Source organism: Carassius carassius, chromosome 47 (assembly GCF_963082965.1).
Source record: "Carassius carassius chromosome 47, fCarCar2.1, whole genome shotgun sequence".
NCBI lineage: Eukaryota > Metazoa > Chordata > Actinopteri > Cypriniformes > Cyprinidae > Carassius > Carassius carassius.
The window spans coordinates 1,662,741-1,680,074 of NC_081801.1; the positions used below are offsets into that span (position 1 = coordinate 1,662,741).

The window sequence follows — 17,334 nt, forward strand, 5'->3', positions numbered from 1 at the left end:
GTTTCAATAAATAGAGGATGAATTGTGAATTTCAAAGTATGCATCAAACTCATTTCTAAAGAGCAAGAAACATTGTGTTTGCCGTTATATGACACCTTTAAAAAAACAGGCTCATAAAAGCATGAAGAAGTGGAATTAGCTCAGTTTAGGTTTGAATCATTTCCTGTGTCTTCTGTCAACAGGACACGACTGATTACGTCGCTTATGTGGCGAAAGATCCCGTTAACAGGAGAGGTATTATTCCCGTCTTTTCCTCTGCTGCATGCTCTGATGATCTGTGTTGCATTGTTTGCATGTAAAAATACTCTCTCGTTTCCGACTATAAATAATCCTTTCTTGCACCATGTTACATCTCAAGAAGCCAAAAGCTGAAACAAATCCATCATTAAGATGTTTTGATTTTAAACCATTACTTCCGGTTAAAATTCAAGTTCATAATCTCCTGTTGTGCCTCACATCAAAATCCAGCCACATATTTGTTAAGAGCTGTTTTGGTTTATAAAGGGTGCTTGATCTGTGCAGATTTCTCTCCTGATTCAGACCAGACTTCGTATTTCAGCCAAAATCATCCGTTTAAAGTTAAAACATCTTAGTGATGTATTTGTTCCTTTTAAACGCACAGCTTTTGACTTCTGAAGACATAAACTGATGAACTGGAGTGGTGTGGAATATTGTGATGCTTGTGACTTCATTCTGACGGCACCCATTCATTGCAGAGAATTGTCATTTTTGGGTGAACTGTTCCTTTAAGAGAATAACTTTGAAAGCATTGCAGGGCCTGTAACTTAATTTCTCTGCCATCCTAACCATAACAGTTACATAACATGTTTTTGCTGGATGGTGCAGAACTGAGGATGTTCTTGTTGGTCAACCACAGTTTTAGCTCTATGGCTCCTGAGGGCCAGTTTATTGTGTTTATCACGCCGGGCCGTCCTGTAACGGCACATTCACACACAAGCGTGATTGATCAGTCCACCACAGCTGCATTTAGCATCAGAAAATCAATTTCCGTGGCTGTTGTATCTCCGTCTCTTTTCATTTCATGGATCTTTTAACTTCCTGTCGGTGCAGAGGCCACGTTTTAAAACGTGCGCTGTTCTTGCAAATGCATTTTTGATGTTGTCAGAGGAAAGATCTGGTAATGAACACCTTACAGCAGAGTGAGTCAGCCAGTTCTCCATCTGCTGATATCTAATACTTGTGTCTTGTGTTTGTGCACGTGTGTTTGTGTACCTGCATGTCAGACTTACTGATGGTTCATTTTAATGTTTCGTGTATTTTAATGGATAAATCAGATAAAAACATGTTCATCACAGTTCACCCTAAAATTAAAAGAAAGAAATGTAATTAAGTTTTTATATTTATATATAAAGTCTTAATTGTCTTTATACAAAATAACATTTCTTAATATATATTTTTTAATTTAAGCACTTTTTTAGACATTTAGACAGTATTATTGTTATTATTATTATTATTACTATCAAGATTTCAGTATAATAATGCAGGGTTTCCCAAATGTGGATTCGGAAAAGAACCGCAGGTGTTTGCTGAACTGATGAAAAGCTGATAATTAAATAAAAAAAATGACAAATGAAAATAATTTTTTTATATAATTACAAAATTTCAATTTTAAATAAATTAAATTAAACGCTTGCTAAAAATGATTAAATATTTTATTTGGTTATTCAACATCAGAAGACTGTGAAACATGCAAGTATATTGTTAATTAAGTTAATTTAGTTATGTATTTTAGGTCAAAGGTTTTTGGCTGACAAAAATGTTTGGAAATTCCTGCCATAATGTATAACTTTAAAGTTGTATATATATAAAATTCTTATTATAGTGACTGATTAGATGCTCAGTACTTTTAATGTTGTATTTTTACAGTGTTTTTTACTGTAATAGTTTTATTTATTTAAATGAGCATATATTAAAACCAGTTAACAGGATTATTACTCAAATTAAATCCATAAAAAACTTTTTTTAAATAAAATAAACTTTAACTGAAAATAAATAAATAAAAAACGTTGGCTTATTTAATTTTAGCTTTTATTGCACTTGCATCTTGATGTACTAAAATAACACTAAAACTAAAACAATCAATAAAAACTATATAATAAAACAATAAAACTTAAAGAAAAAAATATATATATATATAAACTAATTAAAAACATGAATAAAAATAGGTAAAATGTATATTTTACAGCACTTCTTTTGTATTGTAATAGTAAAATATATATTTTATATGTATAAATTAATGAATAAAAACTACCATAATGTGCAAAATCTTCAAAATTTGCAAAACATGTTATAGTTTTTCTACAGTAATACATATTTAGGTGTTAAATGTGCTTAATTATCATGACAATAATCCTAATGGTCATAAAAGTTTTTTGATTTTAGGGTGAAACGTGTGATGGACATGCTCTCGACAGGATTGGTGATATTGATTCTGGCGTGTCCATGTTTTCTAGCCTGTCATATTCTGGAGTGCTCTGACGGTCTTGCTCAGGACGTGATCAGTACGATCGGTCAAGCCTTCGACCTGCGCTTTCAGCTCTATCTGCAGTGTCCGTCCAGCAAACCCTCGTCCATGCACGACAGGTCAGTCCTCCTCCAAACCTACAGGATTCTGACCCTGAGACCCGCTCTGCCTCTCACTGTGTCCTGTCTTCAGGGTTATGAGTACAGACGAGCCCCCGTGGACGGAGGAAGGAGAGGAGTCGGCCGATCATCATTACTACAACAGCATTCCCGGAAAGATGCCGCCACCAGGAGGATTCATTGATGCTAGACTGACCAATCAGACGCAAGACAGCAGCCAGGTCTGCACTCATGTGCTATTTACAGTCACCTGACCTCAGATCGATCATCACTCCAGCTCAGCTGCTTCTGCAAAGTTTCTGTCAATATCTCTTCATTAACTGTGTTTTGGTAAATAATGAGAGTAAAGATTATGCTATTATTCTGAGGTTTTAGTAAAACATAGTATTTACTTCTGTAGATCAGGGAAATCAGGTCACTAAAATGAATCAAGAGAATTTTAAATTGAGGGAACGGGAACTAAACAAATCTGATATTAATCGTAATGTTTGCATGCAGTTTTGTTTTAATATTTAAAATAATAATGCAAAATATAGAGCAATTCTAATATTTCCTCTCCAACATATATATATATGCATTACTAAAAATACAGAACAATTTAAATTTTCCCACTCAAATATGTATTTAAACAAGAAAATTGTATAAAACTAAGTACATAAATATTATATTTTGCTATAATGTCAAAATGAAGGATGCAAAATACTGAACAACTACTTAAAAAAAAATAATAATAATAATAATTAATATATTATAAACATTACATTTTGTTATAATATTGAAAAGAACAACACAAAATACTGAACTGTTCCAATTTTCTCTCTCCAATTTGTAATAATTTAAATAATAAATATGATATTTTTTTAAATATATTTTTAGTATTTAGTATATTTGGTATTTAATATTGAAAACAAAATACAAAACAACTTTTTCACTCCAACATATGTAATAATTAAATTAAAATAATACATTTTATACTTATCTATTCGTAAATAAATGAATAACAACACAAAAAGAACAATCACAACTTTCCCATCCCAACACATCTAATAAACTGTTAAATAAATAAATACATTTTGTCATAATACTGAAAAGAGCGATACAAAATACTGAACTATTCCAACTTTCCTACTCCAACATATATAAATTAAACAGTAAAGAAATATTATTTAACAACAATTTTTTTTAACCCACATTCTGCATGATCTACTTCTTAACTGCTTACTGTAAATGTTACATTAATAGTGTGATTTAAATCTGAGCTATAATAAACTGTGACTTCCTGTCGTGTGGCCTCTGTTTCCTGTGGACTCCATCAGCTCAGTGATGAGGAGGTGTTTTATTATTTTATTGTTGTCACACAGGCAGCTGGAGTCGACCAGACTTACTACCAGAGCCGCCCCATGTTCATCCAACAAGGTACAATCTCCTTTTATTCTCACATTGACATTGAGTTAAAGGGACAGATCACTCAAATATCTTCCTGTTTCTGTCTGTGCCTTTCCTTTAGGCTCCTGTGACATATACAGTCTCCCTGAGGTCAAAGGTCAAGCCCCTAAACCAGGAGAAGTGGCCACGTATGTGAACACGCAGCACATTGACACACAGATGTTGGCCGCCCTCCAGGCAGAGCCAGAGACGCCGTCCGAGTCGGGCACGAACGGGACAGCTAAAGACAGCCCGAGGAAGGACCTCTTTGACATGAGTAAGAGTTTACAGTCAGATCATTCTTAACACGGCTGTAGGATTATATAATGTACATGTTTTACAGGGCGATCAATAGATGGCACGTAAGAATGCAGTTCATGACACCAAAGTTCAAAAGTTCAGGTTGTCTTGGTGAGCATCCATTGCTGTGAAATGAAATGACTCATGACTCAGTCACCTCCAAGGTCATATTTGTTTTCATGGTATTTTGTATGCCTATAAAACTTCCTTTTAAAAAAAGGCTTTTTAGCAAATTTATGGCATAGAAGATTGATTGTCAAAATTACTTTTCATCATTCTCTGTGGCTGCAGAAAAATGAGAGAAAATACCAAAAAAAGCATAAAATGACGTGTCCAAACTGAACATTTCCGATTCTGTGTGTAAGCTCCGCCCATAATCAAACCTCATTGGTCCACAATCCAACCCCTCATTTGAATATTAAATATCTTCTGACTGCGTCAGCTCATTGTCAGCAGTTTTTCAGTAGAAAGATGATAAAAATTAGAAAAAGTGAGTCATTTTATTAATTATTCCCTTTTTTTCCTTTTGTTTCAAAGCAACTTAATGGAAAATCATGATGCTAATGTTTATAATATCTCAATATCTTTACGCCTCACTGTGGCATTTGGTGGACAGAGATTATGTATCTGGATAAAGTTGGAGAAGAATTATACTGTATATCAAAACATGTTTTATAAAATAGTGCTGGTTTAAGTTCTCTTAGAAAATAATAATCTAAAAATAAAAGTGCAATTCAAAAAATCTACAACATCAATTGATCACTGGTTTATGTATAACATCTGAACTTATTACTTATCATAAAAATAGCAAAACCATTGGTGTTCCTGGACCACAAATTGTTTTAATAAATATTAAAATATTAAGTAAAGAACATCTTCCATGAAAGTATTCTGTAAATTTCCTATTGTAAATATATCAAAACTTCATTTTGATTAGTAATATCCATTGCTAAGAATTAATCTGGACAACTTTAAAGATGATTTTCTCAATATTTAGATTTATTTGCACCCTCAGATTCCAGATTTTCAAATAGTTGTATCTCAGACAAATATTGTCAGATCCTAACAAACCGTACATCAATGTAAAGATGATTTATTTATAATGTATAAATCTCAATTTTGAAAAATGTACACTTTAAGTTTTTATATATTCACGGTAGGAAGTTAACAAAATATCTTCATGGAACACGATCTTTACTTAATATCCTAATGATATTAAAGAAAAAACTATAATTTTGACCCATACAATGTATTTTTGTCTATTGCTACAAATATACCCCAGAGACTTCAGACTGCTTTTGTTCTCCAGGGACACAGATGAAGAGCTGGGTGACATTTTAAGACTAAATAAAAATGTAAAATGTTTTCTCGTGCCATCAGAGCCGTTTGAGGATGCCATCATGACCCAGACTCCAGCATCAGAGCTGCATAAAGCGGCGTCTGTGGATAACTCCAGTCCTCTGCTGATGCGCGCCGCTGCTCTGAGAGCTCAGGAGGAGCTGGAGGACCAGACGTGGTACCACAGAGAGATGAGCCGCCGACAGGCCGAGAAACTGCTGCTCCGCGACGGAGACTTCCTAGTGCGGAAGAGCAGCACAAACCCCGGCTCATACGTCCTGACAGGGATGCACAGCGGCCTGGCCAAACACCTGCTGCTGGTCGATCCAGAGGGAACGGTGAGACACACTCACCAATCTCACACACACACCAAACTCACTGCTTTGATTTGATCCACACTGTCTCTTAAAAATAAAAATCCTGCTGCGAGCATTAAGGAATATGTAAACTGTTTTCAACATTCCTTGTAAATTTCACAAGTACTTACAAAGACACAGAACCTTGCATTAAGCATGAGATTTGAAATAGTGCTTACTTGTAAAACGAACTCCTGTAATCTACTATTTATTTTTATTTTTTTTTTACAGTGTATTAAAGTAAATGTAGTGGTATTCAAACATAGATTCCCGTTCGTTTTATTTAAAACATTTCCAAATCCTAAAACTGTTTAGCTCCAGGTTGCCACAAGTTTGGAGTTAGAAAGATTTGTTGATGTTTCTCAAAGAAGTGTCTTCTGCTCACTGAGGCTGCATTTATTTGACCAAAAATACAGTAAAAACTGTAATATTGTGAAATAATATTACAACTTAAAATAGCTGTTTTCTATGTGAATATATTGTCAAATGTAATTTATTTCTATGATACACAGCTGTATTTTCAGCATCATTCCTCCAGTCTTCAGTGTCACATGATCTTCAGAAATCATTCTGATATGCTGATGTGCTGCCCGAAGGGGTTCATTATCATTAACTAAAAAACTAAAATTAAAGCACAAATGATAAAATTATTATTATTTCCGATAGCTGACAATTTCATTTAAACTAAAACTTAATACAAACTATATAGACATTTAAAAAAAAACACAAGATTAATAAAATTAAAATGAAAACAGTGTGAACAAATTTAATCTAATTGAGAATATTAACAAAAACTGTAATAGTATATTGATACTAAAATAACACAGGTGTTGAAAACCGTGGGAACCGTGATACATTTTATTTTTCAGGATTCTTTGATGAATAGAACGTTCAAAAGAACAGCATTTATTTGAAATCTTTTGTAACATTTGAAATGTCTTAACTGTCACTTTTGATACATTTTATGTGTCTTTGCCAAAAAACAAATTCTACTGACCCCAACTTTTTTACATGGTGGTGTATATGTAATCAACTTTCAAATCAAATCTATGTCTCCTCAAGGTCCGGACGAAAGATCACATATTCGAGAGCATAAGCCACCTGATTGGCCATCATCGTGACAACAACCTTCCAATCGTTTCGGCGGGAAGCGAACTGTGTTTGAAGCAGCCAGTGGACAGAAAACAGTGACGACATCTGAAAACACACACGCTCAGATGACTGAATCTCCGTCGGAGAACACGTGACGCTTGTCCAGCTGCTTGACTGCGCAGATTTTAGATGGACGATTTTAGTTTGGATGATGCGAAAGCGCTCTCTCCGAAAGCTGATTTATTGAACTGAGTTATTTTATTGCGTTGGCTGAGAATCTCTATTTTTGAAGAAGACAGCGGTGGATTTCGGACAGCCGTTTGAAAGAGTTTAGACGAACTCGGGCCCCTGAGAGGGATGCGACGAAAACTAGATAAAGAGTATTTTAGAATAAAAAAAGTTTTAGTTTTGTCTATCAAGCACAAGCGGATTTTTCGTGTTCGTTGGTAAGAGCTAGAAGGAACTCTACTATTTGAGAAAACATAAACGAATCGAAATGGACCTGTCCTTCGCTGCAGCTAGTGTGCGAGATCATTGGGGAGCTTCATTCATCATTTGGAGAAGATGAAGTGAATGTGTTTGCTTTAGCAGAAATCACACATACTGCACGAACACACACACACACACACACACGCACACGGCTTTAAAGTACCTTCATTTTTCTATGACGTTGAAACCTGTGGCATGACTTAAATTCTTAATTGTACTTGTGGTCATTGTTGGTAGCATCCAGAGCCCCAGCAGAGGTGCTTTTGTGTGCTCACAATGTAAAATATGTATGCTTTCCCAGTATTTCTTGAGTTTAGCTCCTTCTTTAAACGTGTCAGAGGTGTGTAGTCGCTCGGCTCGGATCTTTACTTTATACCTTGATGTTTCTCTCGGTTCTGACTTTAATGGTTTTTTCATGACTGTGGGCTTCACAAACACACACACACTGGTATTATGATTCTCCTGCTGGTGATTACTTTAAATTAAATGGTTCTAAATGAATAGCACAATCAACGCTTTTCTGTTTTTGCACAGTCTAATTCCTGGACAAACTGAAATGTTACTGGATTTTTCACCCTTTTAGCCACACTTTAAAATATTCTATTTATTATACTGTAAACATGCTTCTGTTGCATTTAGTTGTTTTCTTTTTTAAATCCACATTTCAGATAAATGAAATTTGCAGTTGATGCTATTAGTTTAGAAAATAGCACCAAGATATGAATGCACTAGGGTCAATGTCAAGAAATTGACCCCAGAATCAACAAAAGAATATATTTTTGTCATAAAGACAAGCTTAATTATCATGAAAATAATTGTAAAAAATATTAGTAGTCCTACAAACAGGTTGAATTTTTTATGCTGAATATAATTATATATATTTTTTCTTATTAAATATGATTTATTTATTGTTGCATTTGATTACTGTTTCTTAATAAAAATGTCCTGAAACTGACCCCAAAATCAATATATATATATTGACATTTAAGCTTAATTGTCATGAAAATTATGAAAGAAAAAATTATGTTCTTACAAACAAGTTTAATTTATTGTTTAATAGTGAATATTATTATTATTATTATTTTATTTAACTTATAAAGTTATCATGCATTAATAAGGGTGAATCTCTTTTTTTTTTTAAAGGCAGGAAATAAAATCCAAAATCAACAGAAAATTTAATTTAAAAAATTAAGAAAAATGCAGTTTCATATATGCTCAACTGTGGATCTCTTCTCTTTCTCTAAATTTTAATATGCTTCTTGTTATCGTTTGCATTATTGCATCACTTTGAATATTGTCATTCTCACACAAACACAACACATGATTTTTATATAGTGATTATTGTCATATTAAACCCTGAATATATTGATGTGGAGGTACAGGATGAATGAGAAAAATATATGTTTAGTTTTAAATAATTTTCATTTTACAGTTAAATTAATTCTATTTAATTTCTTAAATACTAAATAACACACAACCAATAAATAATCTCATACTTCATATTTTCACTGAAAAATTTACAGCACAAGATATAATCAGTATGTCAATGCATTTTACATGTGCATATACATAAAGTGCATATTTTTGTTGATAAATATTATGTTTCAATTATTATTAGCCAAACCTAAATTGCAGATCATGGTGAATCAACAGAAGGTTTTGAAAAGAAACACTAGTTCAGTTTAAGCTGCTCTAAATCTAATATTTTCACACTTTTCTAGTCTGTGAAATTACTGAAGGATTTTACCTAAAGCTAAACTGCCAAATCCAAGCATAATTTCACAGATCTAATCTTCGGGAAAGGTGTTCTATTATATTACACTCATTAAACTGATTCCAACTAATCAGTGGTGGTTGAACTGTTCTTGTAATGCTGCAACAAAACTATTCTAGATCTTATTATTCATTACTAAAATATAGTGTTGCTTCACCATCCCGAGTTGTGTTAAGGAAAACGTGCCTTTTATTTGCACTATCGTGCTTTTCTCTTGAAAGTCCAGTAGTCCAAGCACCTTCCACTGATCACAGCGGTTCACAGGCCATGAAACAGGTGACAGAAAGCCCAAACTGTACTTGTACGAATTATTCCTATTCTTTATGATTGGTGGCAATAAAAGAATCATGTGTATTACTCTTTGATTTCGCTGGTTATTCGGGTGAATCTGAACAGGTTCAGGTCATATTTCAGCCCAAATTCAAAAGAAGGAATTTTTTTGCATGAAGAAAATGTATCCTATTTTCCTTTTTAAATTAATCATATATACAAATATATGATAGATTCTTAAATTAAGATGCATTTACTTGAGGAGCATCTTATCATTGCACTTGATATTATTTTGTTTTCTGAAAAATTTATCAAATTTAAGGGAGGATTTGCTTAAAGCAAGAAAGAGTAAACAGGGTGAAACTATATATATATATATATATATATATATATATATATATATATTACTTATATTTAATTGATTTTATAGATTTATTTTGTATGTGTCCAGCAGATGGCGCACGTGCACTATTAATGTTTCCTTACACAGAACTACACGTGGGACCATAAACAGCTGTATTGGTTAAAATCATTATGCTTTTAATCTTAAAATAAATTTACAGCAGCGTACATTACTTCATACAGACTGATCTCGAATGAATATTTTTGGTAAACGTTTGATAAGTTACAACAAAAAATCTACATCCTATATACAATGTATCATACAGACTGAAGTGTCAAACATGCAAACAAAGTATAATATATATCAGCACCTGGCATTAAAGGCTTTAGGTATACAGATAGTACAGCATTTAACATAATACTATATAAATACTGTCAATATTTATAGAATTGTGGGATTAGTCTTTTGTTTGTCGTGTCTGTACAGATCAGCTACACTGAATACAAAACAATGATTTTTTTACTCAAGTTTTTTGTTTATTCTAAACAACATTCTTAAATCAAGACACATTTACTTGAGAAGGAAAAGCACTAAAGATATTAAAACTTGTTTTTTGAAAAATGTAGCAGATTCAAGTTTTTGCTTAAAACAAGAAAAAAAACTGTCAATGGGAAAAGAAACATTTGATGCAAAACAGTGTTATAAATAAATATAAAAGTGTTATTTATGTATCATTGAGACTATTATAGTAGTTAGTATTTTGAATCCGTTTTTACTTTTATATTTGCTGTTTTCATTTATATATATATATATATATATATATATATACAATTAATTTTTTTGCATTGTTAAACAAATAAAAAAGGTTTTTATATTTTATTTCAAATTAAAAAAAATTATAATTGTTTTAATATTAGTTTTAGTTAACTATAATAACCCTGATTCAAAGGGAAAATATTTTTTTTCTGACCACATTGGCAGATATTTTGGTAACACTTTACAATAAGCTAGTTAACTAAATTACTTCTAAAGCATTTATTAATCTTATTTAATGTTGATTCCAACGATTATTAAAATCAAAAGTTCAATCTATTAATGTTATTTAATGTACCTGAGCTAACATAGACTAACAATGAACAGTTGGATATTTATTAACTAACAAAGATGAATAAATTCTCTAACAATGTCTTGCGCATTATTAGTTAATGCGTTAAATATAGTTAACAAACAGAACCTTATTGTAAAGTGTTACAAATCATTTTTTTTATTTTGTTACAGAAAACAGACTTATCTTAATGTCATTAGATTTCTCAATGCATCTTGATTTAAGAATGTTAAGAATTTTCAACAGAAAAATACGGAGTAAGAAGTATTTTTTGCATTGTAAGAACAGATTGGTTGGGATCTCAAATGAAAGCATCTGTCCATTACAGCTGCTTTCCATTGTTCAATATGCACTTAACGTGTTAATGCTTTAGTGTGCACTAATAGTGCACTTAAAAATTGCACACTAAAATTCTATAGCATGCACTAATGCTATAGTTTACTTTTGAGCGAACACACTGAGTGCTTCAGCTAGTGTTAGCTTGATTCTGCGCATTGGCGTCTGGGTTTTCCTGTTCGGCCGCTCGAGGGCAGTTGGAGCTGGATTTGCTCCGGCTGGGCTCCGCTGTGTTCTGCTTGCACCCCACCGAACCGTCTCGCACCAAACACCCACACATGAGCCTGTAAAACGCCCGGCGCATTTCCCTGCTGGCCAACGTGTAGATGACGGGATTCATGGCCGAATTCAAGACGGCCAACACGATGAACCAATCAGCGTTGAGCAGAAACGGGCACTTTTTGGTCTCGCAGGCCACATCGACGAGGAGCAGCATGAAGATGGGCGTCCAGCAGGCGATGAAGACGCCCACCACGATGCTGACGGTGCGCAGGAGGGCCATGGAGTGCTCGCAGTTGCTGTGCTTGGTGACTTTGCGGCTGCTGCTCTTGACCAGGATGTAAATGCGGGCGTAGAGGACGGAGATGGCCAGCAGGAGCGAGATGAAGATGGTGATGCAGAATGCGACGTAGCTCTTGCTGTAAAGAGGTAAGATGGTCGAGCACTGAGGAAGATCATCTAAACAGTTCCAGCCTAAAATAGGCAGCGCTCCCAGTGTGATCGCGATCAGCCAGCACATTCCAATGAGCAGAAACACCCGGTATTTTTTGCTTGCGTCATAAGGCCTCATTTTGATCATAGTAAGGTGGCGTTCGATCGCAATCGCAAGTAAGCTGAAAATAGACGCGCTTAATGCGACAAACATACTCCCTTCTCGAACAAACCACTCGGTTAGGGACAAGTGTAGCGTCCACTGGCCTGACATCAGCAGGTTGACTATATAAGTCACGCCGGCTAACAGGTCGCACAAAGCCAGGTTGGCAATAAAGAAGTACATCCGGTTATGAAACTTGTGGTTTTGCCAGATGGCCACCAGCACTATGAGGTTCTCCAGGATGATGAGGCTGCAAATGACCAAAAACACCGCCGTTTTGGGGTCCAATGGGGCGCCTTCGGTCTCATTGCGATTGTCTAGTTTCCCCGTGTAGTTGTAATGCAGGAAAATGTGTTGGTTGATCATTGCGAGATGATTTGGACAGGATCTTCCGGATCGTACAGGTCAGACGGGTCACAGATGGGTGTTTGGCGAGCGGGTCGACTGGGTTTACCCGTCAGTCCTCACCCTGTACTGTCATGTCGGTGGCACACATCTGCCTGTGGAGTCAACCAGATGTGCTTTAACACCAGCTGCTATAATAACACCATTTGATGATGCAGTCAGATCTGGATTTTGTTTCATAAAAACTTGACTTCAACACACGCTGGAACATTTGAGATGCATTTCAGGTCACAATAAAGAACTAAGATGACTATCAAGAATTAATGATATGGTGCCTCTACATTTATATACTAAGTAGTGTACATATATGGTATTTCAAGGTACTGTACAAAACTGTTACACAAAAGTTTGGGGTCTGTATTTTTATGTTCTTGAAATGTCCCTTTATGCTTACCAATGCTTTATTTATTTGCCTAAAAAAAGTTTAAATTGTGAAATGTTATTACTATTTAAAATATCCATTTTCTATTTGAATTATATTGTAAGATGTAATTTATTCCTGTGATGGAAAGCCGTATTTTCAGCATCATTACGCCAGTCTTCAGTGTCACGTGATCTTCAGAAATCAATCTAATGATTTGCTGCTCAAGAAACTATTATTATTATTGTCAATGTTGAAAACAGTTTGTGTTTAAAACCTTTTTTTAGAAGTCGTTGATGAATAGAAGGTGCAAAAGAACAGCATTTATTTGAAATAGAAATCTTTTTTTAACATTATAAAAGTCTCTACTCGCACTTTTGATCAATTTAATGCATCCTTGGTGTATTGCTTTCTTTCAAAAATCTATCTTACTGACCCCAAACGTTTGCACAGTAGCATTTTTCAAAGAAATCCATGGTACTACTCACTTGAAAAGTCCAACCTTAAACTTGCAGTTGCTTCTTGGAATATAGCAGCTGGTTTATTAAACTAGTCATTAGCTGGTTAAGATGGACGTGGTGGGTGGTTAACCAGCTACTGACCAGCTATTATGCTTTATATGAACACATTAACCATCATCTGAATTTTCCAACATGCAAGCTTCTTTATATTAGATTAATATAACATGCATTGCATGCACATATAGTTTTGAATTATACTGTATGCAGAGCAGGGTAGATTACTTACAAACAGTAGACCATTACCGATTCAAAAATACATGACAAAAATTGTAGCTAGTAACATAATCCATTACATTACACATTATAGGTAATACAATCAGACTACTTTGTGAATGCTGTTGTGAATATTACGGTAGGCTTAAGAAAGGATGAGAAGAGGAATTAGGGAAAATCAATAAATTATTACAACTGTGTGAATAGTATGTAATCATTTTTTTTTTAAATGTAATTTAATTTAATATGTAATCTACCCAGCTCTGAATGCATGATCCAGAATAATTCGATGCACGAAACTTACTTTGTCGTTTGCATTGAACTTTCTGTGGTGCGCATGATTGCAGATTGAACGACAATAATTTAAAAACCAACATAACAAGATTTCAGTCCCATAAAAACTTAGCATCGCATAAAAATCTCTGGCATGCATCTCGTCTTTGGTTGGGCTACTCACCATCAGTTATCACGAACCGCAGAGTTTCTTCACTGAGACCCATTCGTTGTCGTGTTTTGTTCAAATAGGAGCTGTTATATTCCCATCTTTAATGTGCAGAAGTTCAGACCTCCGGAAAGTAATCGCGCGCGCAATGGAAGAAAGTCTTTTTCTCGCAAGCGTCTGCTGCTCTTTTCCTGCGGTGTGTGTGTCTGAGAGTCCAGCCCACCACACACACCCCCACTGTCTGGAGCAGAACACTGTGATCAAGAGCAAACAAGAAACAATTCGGCTTTTTGCATTATTATAGCATATTTAGCTGCCCGTTAATTCAGAAGAAGTGAAAAGCATGATAAACATACAGATGTTAATGATGAACAAATCAGACATTCTAAAATGTTGCTGATCGTTTCAAATGTAGGCTACTTTCAACAGCGGCTCTTTGTTCTTAGAATGACAAAAGTATTATAAAAGTTAAACATTGAACATTTGACAACTGTTTTTACGATTAAAATATTAAACAATTGTCAGCAGTAGGCCTATCCTGTGATGAAAACTTTTCTTTTTTCTTCTTCTTTTCTTCAAAATTCACCGGTTTGATTTGAAAATATAGCCTACGATGGACAGTTTAATTCACAACATAATGTGACACACAAAAACAATTTGTCGGGTTTTTTCAACATATATGTTTCATTAGACTACATTCAGTTACATTCAAAATTAGTTACATTCAGTCTTCAGTGTAATTTACAATCAAAAATATTATTTGCAAATCATTTAAATCAATTATGGGGGGAAAAAATCACGTTATTTTACTGTAATTCTCTCTTTTGTTTTTGTTTTTCACTTAAATCCATGTAAATACTTGATTTTATTTAATGAATAAAATAAAACCAGTGTTCGAAACATGGTTATGGCCTTGAATTATCTGTTTTAAACTTAAGAAAAGAACTAGAGTTTAGTTTTTTATGTTATTTTTACTTAAGTACTGTAAATATGGATTTCATTCGAGATAACATATAGAGGGATACGTTTCAATTATTTTCTGTGGTAACAACAACTGGATCAAAAAATTTATTATGGAATATTATTTTGTTGACAATTTTGGCATTATGGCATTTCTTTGCCTTTTGTAATTATATATTTAGGCTATTTATGTTTCAAATAAAATTTCTCCAGGTTTTTTCCCCTTCGCCACAAATGAAGCTAGTTTTAAAAGAAACCAAAGCAGAACGCTTTAGTTCTTGGATCACTGCTCAGCTGGTCAAATTGAAATGCTTCATGCAAGAAAATCCAAGGAAAATGCAAGCTCGGTTAGAAAAGCTCTCATGACTGAGGTATGTTAGAATCGATGAGAAATAAATAAAGCGTTTAAAAATAACTGCAAACTCTCCAGTGCATAACCAGATTTTCCATCTTATCTCAGAAGCGACTGGCAGCGGCTCACTGTGCTCAGCCCGCAGATTTCAGAGGTGAGTAATGGAAACATCCCAGAAAGAGAGAGAGAGAGAGAGACTGCCAAGACCATCCAGACCAGAGGACCAGAGCAATAAACACACAGTGAGCTCAGCTGACATTCAGATGAAGCTGCGGTGAAGGCCTGATCCCTGCTGACGTGTGTGAGCTGCTCTGAAAGTGTGTGTTTAGCATTTATACACCACTGAGTCAAAGTGGAGTGCTCTACTGTTCTTCTTGTTGTTTTCACTGATCCTGGATCAGATGAGTATAATGTGTCTGTATCATGTCTAATTTAGTCACATTTAGCAGTACAACATTCAGTTTAATGGGTGATTCTCATCAACACGGGTGTCAAGATAACATAGCCGACGAAATAAAGAGAAAAAAGTAGATTTTTGCAATATCCAATATATTATTTATGTTTTTCATTTATCTTTATTTGGTCTGAGATATATATATGTATACAGTATATATATATACCACACACACAAAATACAGGTGAAAATCAATAAAAATTAATATGGAAAAACATTTGATTTATTAAGATGCAATTTCTGTTATTTATACCTGCATTAAATAATATGATGTATAAATACTTTATATATGTATTTATATTTATGTATTTAGTTTATAATATTCATTATATTTATATATTCATTGCTTAAATGTTTTAATTTAAATAATTAAATTAAATTTAATAAAATGTTTAATAAAGCATTTTTTCATTTCTAATATTTACGTTTAATTAATTTATAATTATAATATATATATATATATATATTTACATTACATTTATTCATTTAGCAGACGCATTTATCCAAAGCGACTTACAGATGAGGACAGTGGAAACAATCAAAAACAACAAAAAGAGCAATGATATATAAGTGCTATAACAAGTCTTAGTTAGGTTAACACAGTACACCTAGCATGGGATTTTAAATAATATAATATAAAGAAAAATAAAGAAAACGGATAGAATAAAAAAAGAATAGAGCAAGCTAGTGTTAGAGATCTTTTCACATACACACACACACACACACACACACACACACACACACACACACACACACACACATACAATTGCATAATTGATGAAAAGAAAATAGAATATAAAAATATTAGAAAGGTAGTTAGATTTTTTTTAAGAATAGAATTAGAATAGTGAGTGTTAAAGTTAGAGGATCAAATAAAGATGGAGGAGATGTGTTTTAAGCCGATTCTTGAAGATGGCTAAAGACTCAGCTGTCCGGATAGAGTTGGGGAGGTCATTCCACCAGAAGGGAACATTTAATTTAAAAGTCCGTAAAAGTGACTTTGTCCTTCTTTGGGATGGCACAATCACGCGACGTTCACTTGCAGAACGCAAGCTTCTAGAGGGCACATAAGTCTGAAGCAACAAATTTATGTAAATGGGTGCAGAGCCAGTGGTAGTTTTGTAGGCAAACATCAATGCCTTGAATTTTATACGAGCAGCTATTGGAAGCCAGTGCAAACTGATAAACAGAGGTGTGACATGTATTCTTTTTGGCTCATTAAAAATTAATCTTGCTGCCGCGTTCTGAATTAATTGTAAAGGTTTGATAGAATTGGCTGGAAGACCTGCCAATAGGGCATTGCAATAGTCCAGCCTGGACAGAAAAAGAGCTTGAACAAGGAGTTGTGCAGCATGATCCGAAAGAAAGGGCCTGATCTTC

General features: G+C 34.1%; 2 protein-coding genes across 2 annotated transcripts in view; one reads left to right on the forward strand and one right to left on the reverse strand.

Annotated features, from left to right (window-relative positions):
• LOC132130373 (SHC-transforming protein 3-like) overlaps positions 1-7,578 on the forward strand; it is a 28,614-nt gene extending 21,036 nt beyond the window's left edge. The window contains exons 6-12 of the mRNA XM_059542071.1: positions 183-234; positions 2,475-2,604; positions 2,678-2,825; positions 3,966-4,020; positions 4,112-4,306; positions 5,710-6,005; positions 7,086-7,578. Of these exons, the coding sequence (XP_059398054.1) occupies positions 183-234; positions 2,475-2,604; positions 2,678-2,825; positions 3,966-4,020; positions 4,112-4,306; positions 5,710-6,005; positions 7,086-7,214 (1,005 nt within the window). The 3' untranslated portion in view covers positions 7,215-7,578. The remainder of the gene's footprint in view (positions 1-182; positions 235-2,474; positions 2,605-2,677; positions 2,826-3,965; positions 4,021-4,111; positions 4,307-5,709; positions 6,006-7,085) is intronic.
• Positions 7,579-11,479: 3,901 nt separating this feature from the next.
• Positions 11,480-14,405, reverse strand: LOC132130375 (sphingosine 1-phosphate receptor 3-like). The gene is made up of 2 exons (XM_059542072.1): positions 14,204-14,405; positions 11,480-12,746 (listed from the first exon to the last, which is right to left on the reverse strand). Exon 2 carries the CDS (start codon positions 12,610-12,612, stop codon positions 11,563-11,565), a length of 1,050 nt encoding a protein of 349 aa, XP_059398055.1. The 5' UTR covers positions 12,613-12,746; positions 14,204-14,405; the 3' UTR covers positions 11,480-11,562.
• Positions 14,406-17,334: the final 2,929 nt, after the last annotated feature.

Bases quoted from the DNA above. Each gene is read 5' to 3' on its own strand.
- LOC132130375 (XM_059542072.1), bottom strand. From the start codon at position 12,612: ATGATCAACCAACACATTTTCCTGCATTACAACTACACGGGGAAACTA.